This window comes from Vicia villosa, unplaced genomic scaffold (genome assembly GCF_029867415.1).
Source record: "Vicia villosa cultivar HV-30 ecotype Madison, WI unplaced genomic scaffold, Vvil1.0 ctg.000938F_1_1, whole genome shotgun sequence".
Taxonomy (NCBI): domain Eukaryota; kingdom Viridiplantae; phylum Streptophyta; class Magnoliopsida; order Fabales; family Fabaceae; genus Vicia; species Vicia villosa.
Genome location: NW_026705420.1, coordinates 424,250 through 434,604, shown reverse-complemented (window position 1 = coordinate 434,604; position 10,355 = coordinate 424,250). Strand labels below are relative to the sequence as shown.

Below are 10,355 nucleotides of genomic sequence, written 5' to 3'. Positions count from 1 at the left end.
CTTATTTGGAACTAAATTATGTAAAAAAGTTAGAACACTTAAACCCTTTCATTGCTTTTCATTAAATAAGCATTGGTAATGTGCTTTTAGGGTTATGAGACTATTGGAATAGTTCAATTTTACAATTCATCATGTTACAAGGTCATAATTTCACTTCCTTTTTTTTACATCATTTTGAATTTTGAATTAGATTTCAACTTCTTCATTAAATTTATAGCCCTGGTTAGTTTCAGTATAATCAGACTGCCAAAACCCCAAATTTTGTTTGAATCACATATACGCACCATGTATAAGGTGCACCATATTCTCTAAAAAATGTTGATTTCTTTATCACTCAAGTGAGCAAGGTGTGTGTGCCATAAATCAGTAGATGTATTCTGTAGAGAGTGATATTACTTTGTCCTACCTTATATGTTTTTCCATTTGAGTTATTAGGAATGTAAAGTGACTACAAGGTAGAGAATATTAACCAAAATTGAACTCTAGTGATTTTTTATTTGAGTTTTGGATGTAAATAATACTACATGGAACAGACAAAATGTTTTGTTTGTCAAATACAAACATGAATCTTCTCAACCTCTGAGGTATTGTTTGCTAAAACAAAGAGAAGAAAGGCTAACTAAAATTTGAGCTCATGGACTCAATCAACTTCACTAACTCGATTCTTTCTTACCCTTCTTCTTCTCCTTCTCAGCCTCCTCCTCATCCTCATCCTCATCGTCGTCGTCATCATCATCCTTCTCATTGATCATATCCTTCTCATCCTTGGAGGGACCACACTTCACTTGGACTGCTAGTGTCTTTATCGCATTCGGGCATTCATCTTTACCACCAGTGAAGAGTGCTTTGTCCATCGGAATCGCGCAAGATCCTTTTCCTAAGCAATACTGCATAAAATCAAGTCACACAAAACATGTTATTCGAGCATATACTATAATAAACACTTATAAAAAAGCTGTTTATCTTTTGGCAACAAATGTGAGGTCTACCTGCTCAACAATCTTCTTGGAGGAAGGTGCATTACAGTTTCCCATGATAAACTCTCCACAGAAACCTAAAGGATCGCCAAAGCTTGCGAACTCAACAGCCTTAATGGCTTTTTTGTTTGGACACTTGAGTACAGCTGCTGGAGTCAGGTTCCCCGAAACCGGTGTGAGTTTTTGGTTCTTACTTGACCATGACTTGATATTTGGAGGGTGATTTTCTGTGATGTAACTGCATATTGTATCTCTGTTGACCCTTACTATCTCAACTTTTTCTGGATGTGCTATCTCTTCCTCCAATATAACAAGCAAGTTATCTTTTGGTTTAAGGAATGATCTTGGAATGTGGTACCTGATTCAAATAAGTAACAATCTCAAAATGAATAGAAAAAACAGTGGTGAATGGTGATCGACGTTGCTAACAGATAATGGATAGACTCTGATACCATCTTAAGTAGTGATTAAAAGATTTGCTTACTCTGATTGAGTAGGCTTTCCAAGTGGAGAGAGGTAGCTCATCCAGTGACGGCCGATGCTTTCGCCATTGACCCAAATCATTCCTTTTCCCATACCAGTCATACTGATAGCAACTGGGCACTTTCCCTCTGGAGTTGCAAAATTTGTCTGCAAAATGAATATGGAGTCATGAAATAATTTGAGAAATATTTTATAGGACTAAAGACATATCTTAATCAAAATAGCCAATACCTTGTACCAAGAGAGAGGTGAAGTATTTCCCTTGGCATCTTTCCACTGTACTTTCTTTGATCCCTCCTCAGTGAAAATTTGAAGTTTCTCTCCTTGGAGACCAACCTGAAAATTGGCATCAATTCAATTATACAATCCTACCTATTCAAGAGTCTTTTTACTTTGGTTATTCTTTTTCATCTTTCATGTTTTTTTTTTCTTTCTGGATCATATGTAGCACCAACACTTCTAGTTCGTGATATGTCCGGTGTCTGACACGACACAGACATGACATCTGTGATTACATTCAATATTTCAATGTCAGCTTCTTTGTCTATGTCTGTGTCTGTGCCGGTACTTCATAGTTAAGATATTTTCTTGAAACTTCTTTTAATGACAGATTAAAATACCTGGTGACCCCAACCATTAGCTGTGAGAGTGATTGTTCCAGAGTTCAAACCAAGGATGGTTATAGTCTTAGGCCCTGCATACCTGTGTTCCATGTATGCTCCACTATCCTGTGTATTGAAACATAGAGAACTAAGCCAAAGTGCAGAAAATTTGAACTAAAAAGAATGAAAAAAAAGTTAAGCCTTTCTTACAGGTAGTCCTACTAAAGAAGCCAAGATAGCTATCTGGTTAACTCCAACTTTGAAGCTTACAGGTTTCTGGAATTCAAAGCCTTTCTCTTCATGGCTACCGTGATTAGATCCTTAAAACCATAAAAAAAGTTATCATATTTACATTGGATTGAGTCATTTCCCTTTGGAATTCAAATTTCTATGCTGCGTGCTTACCAACGTATTGTCCATTTACAAAAGCAAGCAATGAGTGGCCGAGACTCAGAATACGAAGAACCGGTGATATCTCATTCTTCTTTGGTAAGTCTTCTGGACCAAACTCCACACTGCAGTAAATAAATTTCAGTTTCACAATGTCTCAGATATCATTTGCATGCATAGAAGAAGCATTTGCGATTGCGCTTGCCCTCAAAATACTCAATGCTTGGGAATGTGGAATAGAAATGAACTCACTCACCTAGTGGTGTACCATCCATAATCAGTGGTGTCCTTAAGCAAGCTGTAAAGCTCAGCAGGGATTTTTTGTTTTGGTGGCAATTCCTTGGAAGTTGGAATAGGCTCAGAATACACCTCCCACTTGTGATTGTTTGCAGCCTTTGATTTCTCAAAGTTTCTTGAGTTGTGTTGTGAAGCAATCTGATTATTAAAAGTAGTCAGCTACAATAGCCGAAGGCCGAAGATTACTCAAAGATAACAAAGTAACTTTAAGGATAGCCATTTTACATTTTGAGTGTTGAAGACCACAGTTCTACAATCAGGAAGAATGCTGATGGAACGCGGAGGCATGTAGTAGCTCGAACCTCTGAATTCTATTACTTTCGGATTTTTGGTGTGGTTGTTAGTGATGAAAGCAGCACATAAATTACTCCCTTTCTTTTCGTAGACTATAATCTGCATAGTTTGTAAATTTCAGTGACTCACATTTCTTTCGTTTAATACAATGTTGTCTAATAGCAGCCCTATACCACTACAGCGTAGCAGAATTTGAACTAATCGATAGCATTGTCTCCGATATGCTTACCTCATGATACTGGCTAATTTTTTGTACGGTATGTTCACCGTTGAGTAGAGCCTTCTTACATAGGTTCACAGCCTTGTGAACATCTCTTAGGTGACTCCACTTTGGTTCTCTTTGCAGACCATATGAATCAAGAGGAGCTTCGTCGTAGTAACATGTTGTGGTAAAGGCAGAGGTTGTTCTGCCAAAATTGGTTCCACCATGATACTACAAGAGTTTGAAAATGAGTTGAGTGAGAAACACTACTCCTATGACTATGAATCTATGATCAGTTTCATCTATAAAATTTTATGGATGATATTGCTATTTACCATATAGTAGTTGACTAAAGATCCATTCTTAGAGAAGAAGCGAGCAACTGAGAAGGCGATGTCTTCCGCGGATCTTTGGGACGGTGGATCTCCAAATACTCTATACCTGTAGTTGCAAATTACGAACAAATATATACTCATGATCTGTTTGGACTGACTTATTTGAACTTATCGAGTGACATAAGTACTTGTGAGACAGTCTGAGAAAAAACTTAAGAAAACAACTTACGACACATCACGTTCCCTAAGACTAATCATAATTGACTTACTGAGCAGTCCAGTTTTCAGTCCAAATGGATGGTTTGTATGGTTTGTTTGGACCGGTGAAGGTATCACCACAGTGCCTTCCGTTGCAAGCATTAATCTGCAAAATGAAGAACGTATAAGCTCTATCTCGCGGAATGAAAAAAACTATGCCAAATTGATTATACATGGAACTTACAACTGGATCAGGAGCATCCTTTTGCTTGCACATGATCCATGGAACTCCGTTATATAGTGAAACTGCCATTTTTGCAGCCCATTGAACATAACTATCTCCATCCGCTTCATAAGCAAGTTGGATATGGTTGTACTCATTCTCAATCTGCAGTACATCCATAAAAGAAAAAGTTAGAACTTCATATGGAAGGGCCTAAGATAAATTGATCACGCGTCGTAAAAACCAGAACCTGTGCCAAGATGATAGGGCCTCCTTGAGGAGCAAAGAGTTTTTCTTGTTTCATTTTTTCGATAACGTTTGATACATATTCTTTCATGTGTTTCTGCAAATTACAAACTGTTATTAATTTCACATTTCATTAATCCTAGATCATCCGTTACATTATCATGGTTGGTTACCTTAAAAGGTTCATTGTTCGAACGGAATATGATATCGGGGACCTCTCTTAGCCAATACGGAAGTCCTCTGTCACATTAACATTATATCAATCAAATCATTATCATTCATACTATATAATCTAAAAATAACATTACAAAATCCACATATATACCCGTGATTCCATTCGGCTTGGATGAAAGGGCCAACTCTAAGGGTAGCATACATTCCTTTCTCTTGTACGAGTTTAAGGAATTTTACCAAATCATACCTGCCTTCATAGTTCACCTGCGTATATATAGGACATTAATTAATATGAATGTATATTAAAAAAAGATCCGGTTCGAGAAATAATTTATGTTCGAGAAATAATTTATGTACATCGCCTTTCTCAAACTCATGACCATTCCAAAAGACGTATGTTTGGATTAAGTTTATCCCTCCATGTTTTGCCCTATCAAGGATTTGTGGCCACTCCTGAAACACATACACATCGAAGTATTATACTCATAGATAGATGGATAGATAGATAAACAGACAGACAGATATATTGTTACTTGACGAAGAAGTAACATACCTCTGGGACGCTTCGTGGATAATGAATGGAACCGGAGAAGAAAAGCTCTCGTTTTCCATTGATAATGAGTGAGCGGCCGTCGTAAGTGACAGTTTTCGGGCCTGCAATGAAGCCAGCAGAAACAATAGTGATGATGGAAAGGAAGGAAATACAAAGAAGTTTGAGAGGTGAAGACATGTTTATTAATTGTATAAGAAAGAGAGAAAAGTTTGAGAAGAAAAATGATGTTTAAAGACAAGATTGTTGTGTGCTTTGTTAGATGTAAGAGTTGATAAAAAGGCTTAGAGGAAAACTCGGTTAGTTGTTTTGAATTTCAGTTAGAAAATGATTGGTTGTGATTAGTTTGTGGTTAGTGAATTGCTCTGTCTTAAGCCTAGTTAATAGCTTTTTTGTTTTCTCCTTCTTTCATTGTACGTGGCTTTCTCTATTGACTTTGAGGGGATTAATTTCAGGATCATCATATGTTTCTTTCTTAATCTTTTTCTTTCTTATAATTTGTATGATTTTTTGGAATATATTTGTAAGAAAAAAGACATTTATCCAATCATATTGTACCATGTAGATACTAATATAACAAATAACATGATTTAATTAAATACTCCCTCCGTTCCTTTTTAAGTGTCGTTTTAGAAGAATTTTTTTGTTCCTATTTAAGTGTCGTTTTATAATTTAATGTTATAATTTATCATTTATACCCTTATTTTCTCAATAACTCCACCTCAAATTTTTAAATTAGTTATTGGAAAAAGAGTGTGTATGATTGAATTTATTTGGAGAGAGAAAAATAAATAAGGGTATAATAGAAAAAGTAACTCTAATAATCCACTATCTTGGTTGGAGAGCTTTTTGCTAAAACGACACTTAAAAAGGAACAGAGGGAGTATGTATTAAGAATTTCATTATTTCAATAAAAAATATTTCTATATTCAATAATTAATTTTTAATAGTTTAACTTATTTTTGTTTCTTATATTCATTTATCTTCATATTTTACCGACTACTATTATAAACAAAATTGATTTTTTTTTATAAAATTTATTAAACAAATGATCTAGTTTATAGACATTATTTATTGAATAAAACAAAATTAATATTACAAAAGGAAAGGAGAAGTTTAGCACATATGAGAACCAATCAACAATTAATCAAATACTAAAAAACTCAAAAGGAGAGTGTATTTGTTAAAAGTATAATAAATAACGATATTTCGGTGTGTAGGGAGATCATTAATTTTTAGGATTGTTATGGTGTTAGAGCAAGTTCACGTGGGGATGATGAGTAACTCTGTATGTGGCGTTTTTGCATACTTAATTTAATGTCCTCTCAACCTCGAGATTTAGGTACTTATAATAATCCTTAGGTTCGAACCTTGGGCTCCAAGAATATAATAAGAGCATGGGAAATGGGTAGTTAACTCCCCTATTATTTTGGAAACATGAATTTTTCCTTTTGACTCCCTTTTTCGCACCATTGGGGACTGGGACACTAACCTCCACATTTTCACAAGAAGGCAGACGATCAGAGAAATATGCGTCATTACTAAATCACGGAAGCTCGTCCTAATAAACGGACAACTAGGAAGCTGTTCTGGACGACATGTTACGTCACTTCCCCTTAGTGAACCTTCTACGCCGCCCCTTATGGATCTTTCAGAAATATACCAATATGCAGTCCCTCAAGCACGAGAATTTGAAAATGGTGAAGTGATTTAATTTATTTTCCATATAATAAGCTCTTTGGGCGGGACTCTAAGTTGAGTCCTCCATGCGAGTCTTAAGTTGAGTCCCTCACGCAAGACTTTAAATTGAGTCCCCCAGGAGAGACTAAAGTTAAGCCCCCCAGGCGAGACTATAAGTTAAGCCCCAAGCAAGTTTTTAAGTTGAGTCTTCCAGGAGAGACTTAAGTTGAGTCTCTCAAGAGAGACTTTAAGTTGAGTCCCTTAGGAGAGACTCTAAGTTGAATCCCCTAGCCGATACTTAAGTTAAGTCCCTCAAACAATAATTTAAGTTGAGTCCCTCATACGAGACTTTAAGTTGAGTCCCTCAGGCGATACTTTAAGTCGAGTCCCTCAAGCAAGACTTAAATTGAGACCCTTAAGAGAGAATTTAAGTTGAGTCCCTCGAGAGAGACTTAAGTTGAGTCCCTTAGGTGATACTTAAGTTGACTCCCTCAAACAAGATTTTAAATTGAGTTCCTTAGGCAAGACTTTAAATTGAGTCCTTCAAGTGAGACTTTAAGTTGAGTCCCCCAGATGAGACTTTAAGTTGAGTTCTTTAGATTAAACTTTAAGTTGAGTCCCTCAGGAGAGATTTTAAGTTGAGTCCCTCAAGAGAGACTTTAAATTGAGTCCATCATTCGATACTTTAATTTGGTTCCATCACGCGAGACGTTAAGTTAAGTCCTTGGGCGAGACTTTATGGATCAATGTGCTTGCATCTTATGAAGATAAAAATTCGGCATCTGAAGTTTTGATGACAAGAACGCATAACAATAGCTCTCAACTTCAATGATGATAGCATAATCAAAGAAAGCATCCTATGACTCATCAACAAAAATAATTCAAGATTAACTTGCATGTATAATCAGAAACTATATAGTAAAATTCTTAAAGCTTCTTGAAGAAAGGTGTGAAAGCTCGTCAGGTCATGTTTGTCGGTTTGTATGATTGAACCGAGTATTGTAAAAGTAAGGTAGTAGCTTAAGTGTACTAAGACAACTCTCTCTCTCACTCACTTACACACAAAAAAAAAATCTTTTAAAAGATTTATATCTTAAAAATGATTTTATAAACCAGAACCAAGTGATTAAAAAGTTTTTCAAACAATTTTTTAACTATTTAATCGATTGGTAAGATGTGCCAATTGATTGGAAAAACTATTTTAACCAGCTAATCAATTTGAACACTATGCTAATTGATTAAAAGGGTTCCAATAAATTACATAAACAATAAAGACTACATATTAATGACTTGTAACAACTCGATATCCAAACCTTCATATTTGGGCTTGCCAATTGATTATAATAGAGCTGTATAATTTATAATGCTAGTAAGTGAAGCTTTACTTCTGAGGAAGGATTTTTGTAAGTGGTCGTGTCAGTCGTTTTTATTCTTAAGGGTGTAATATTCTTAAGAGATTGAGTTTTGTTCTTGAGATAAACCTGTCATAAAATCTATGTATTTTATTTCTTAAGCTTTGTCAGAAAAAGCTTTATTTTGGTTATTGGGATCAACCATAAATCTTTAAACGGTTCTTTAGCTTAGCTTGGGATAAAAGTTGCATTGGTTGGGGATAAGTCTGTTAAAATCTTAAGATCAAATTATATTATGTTTTGTGGGCATAATGATAAGTGCCAAATTGTTGTTATTTTTGTATATAGTTTATGGCACTTATCGTCTCTTTTGCCTCAACTTGTGCGTGAATTCGCACGTTTTAGTTAGATTAGTACATATTGTGTATAATTTGTGGTTTTGATTCATTTATGTACCGTTTGATAGTTTTTATGTTTTTTGTAGGTATTCATGCATGGTTGGAGCATTAAGTAATAAAGGCCAAAGGCTAAGCTTCAAGATTGCAATGTTTAACAATTTATCAAAGAATAAGGCTCAAAATGAGGATGATTAAAATCATCAATTTGGTTTCATTTTAGTCATTATTAGTTAAATCATTGAATAAGTTTTCTAATGCTTCGAACCGGACGTAAATCGGAGTTACGGTTCTCAAGTTATGGCGAAAACAAAATCTGATTTTTTTCATGACAGCAGAGTGCGCTAAGCGAGCTCTCTGTGTCGCTAAGCGAGATTGCCATTTCCAGACTCGTTAAAAAGGGAAACAATCACATTTTTAGGTTATGGGTTGGTTATTTTTTAGTCCCAACATAATAACTTTCATTCTTTTTTATAGAGAAGCTCAAAAACAACAATGGATCATGTATCTTGATGTTTAAGAGGTGGATTTGCTTCAATCGGTGATGACAACCTGAGAGATTTCGGTTTATCTTTTCTCTTCTCTATGTATTTTTCATTTTTTGGGTTTGTTTGTATATTTACTATGAACATATGTATATTTATCGCTGATGGCGTTGTATAAAGCTTGCTTTACAAATCAAACTTGTTGTCTTCCTTGATCTTTTTGCATTTAAGTTTGGATTTGTGTTGTTATAGACATATACCTCACAAATCTTGATTGAGTACGGATATCTATTAGTTTATAGATTCCAGAGATAGATTTACATTTAATATTCACTGTGGGTATCAAAGCTTAATGCTTCCGTGTTTGAATTTTGTGCGAGAGATCGCCGACGCGAGAACACAAATGTTTTCACAACTTTGTGTTAGAGATAACCTGAATTGTGATACGTCTAGTTGGTGCTTCAGAGATGAATACTGATGTGAGAGATACATGATAAGTTTGACGAGTATTGTAGGTTGAGTGCAATTGATCGATAGGTTTAAGTTTATGACGAGTAGTGTAAATTCATGCTTGATAAGTTTTCTTCTCCAAAGAACGTATTCTTTCTTGTTTATATGTTTAATTCCTGCATTTACTTTAAACCCATTTAAAAACCAAACTCATAAATGAGAGACTTGTCGAACGACAATTTAATACCTCTAATCCCTGTGGATACTATAATTTCCCGGATAAATATTTCTAAAGCTTTTGTTGCTTGGCCTCTACCGCTTGGGCAAAATGGCGTCGTTGCAGGAGATCGGTGTTTCTATTGGATGTCATTGGGATAGTTTCTTTGTTTTTGAGTTTTGTAGATATCATATATATTGATACTTGTATACTTGTGTATAGTTATACATACTTCAATTTTGTTTGGTGAACTGACTAAACAAGTTGAACTCAGATTAGCTCTTTAACACAAGTGCATACAAAAGATTACGGGACAAAAGCCCATACAAAATGTTTTCAAAACCTACAGACACAACACGATCATAACTTCCTAAGCACCAGTGGTCCTAGTTGCTTCACAATTTTTTGCTTCCTGATCAGCTTCATTATCCCAATTTTCTTGCTCATCATCTTCCTCCAGAGTTTCACTTAATCTTTCCAATTTAATCTTTCTTTCTGTGAAAGTTTTTATGATATCATCTAATCCCTTGCAAGTTGCCTTTAACTCAACAATGATGTTAGCCTTGGAGGTTGAGGGACCACTTTCCTTATTAGTGGTTATTTTAATATCAGGAATATGGGTTCCTTCAAAAAGTTTGTGATGAAAGGATAAAGGGGATTTCCTTTTGCATACATTGTCTGACGCAGTTAAAACTCATGGGTGTTGACTGAGAATGATTCCACAAATCAAGGTTGGAAAGTCAATTGGCATCTTTACAACATAAGAAGTGCCTTGTTTCATGATCTGTTCAAAGATGTAGGTTCC

The 10,355-nt window shown here is 35.2% G+C and overlaps 1 protein-coding gene across 1 annotated transcript; it reads right to left on the bottom strand.

The window, feature by feature from the left end:
* Nucleotides 1–486: 486 nt before the first annotated feature.
* Nucleotides 487–5,291, bottom strand: LOC131632365 (beta-galactosidase 13-like). The gene is made up of 18 exons (XM_058903119.1): nucleotides 4,975–5,291; nucleotides 4,779–4,874; nucleotides 4,573–4,685; nucleotides 4,421–4,487; nucleotides 4,252–4,344; nucleotides 4,023–4,166; nucleotides 3,850–3,944; nucleotides 3,581–3,686; nucleotides 3,273–3,476; nucleotides 2,975–3,142; nucleotides 2,709–2,887; nucleotides 2,468–2,577; nucleotides 2,273–2,382; nucleotides 2,081–2,188; nucleotides 1,692–1,796; nucleotides 1,462–1,607; nucleotides 990–1,335; nucleotides 487–887 (listed from the first exon to the last, which is right to left on the bottom strand). Exons 1-18 carry the CDS (start codon nucleotides 5,149–5,151, stop codon nucleotides 654–656), a joined length of 2,601 nt encoding a protein of 866 aa, XP_058759102.1. The 5' UTR covers nucleotides 5,152–5,291; the 3' UTR covers nucleotides 487–653.
* Between the last annotated feature and the right edge of the window lie 5,064 nt (nucleotides 5,292–10,355).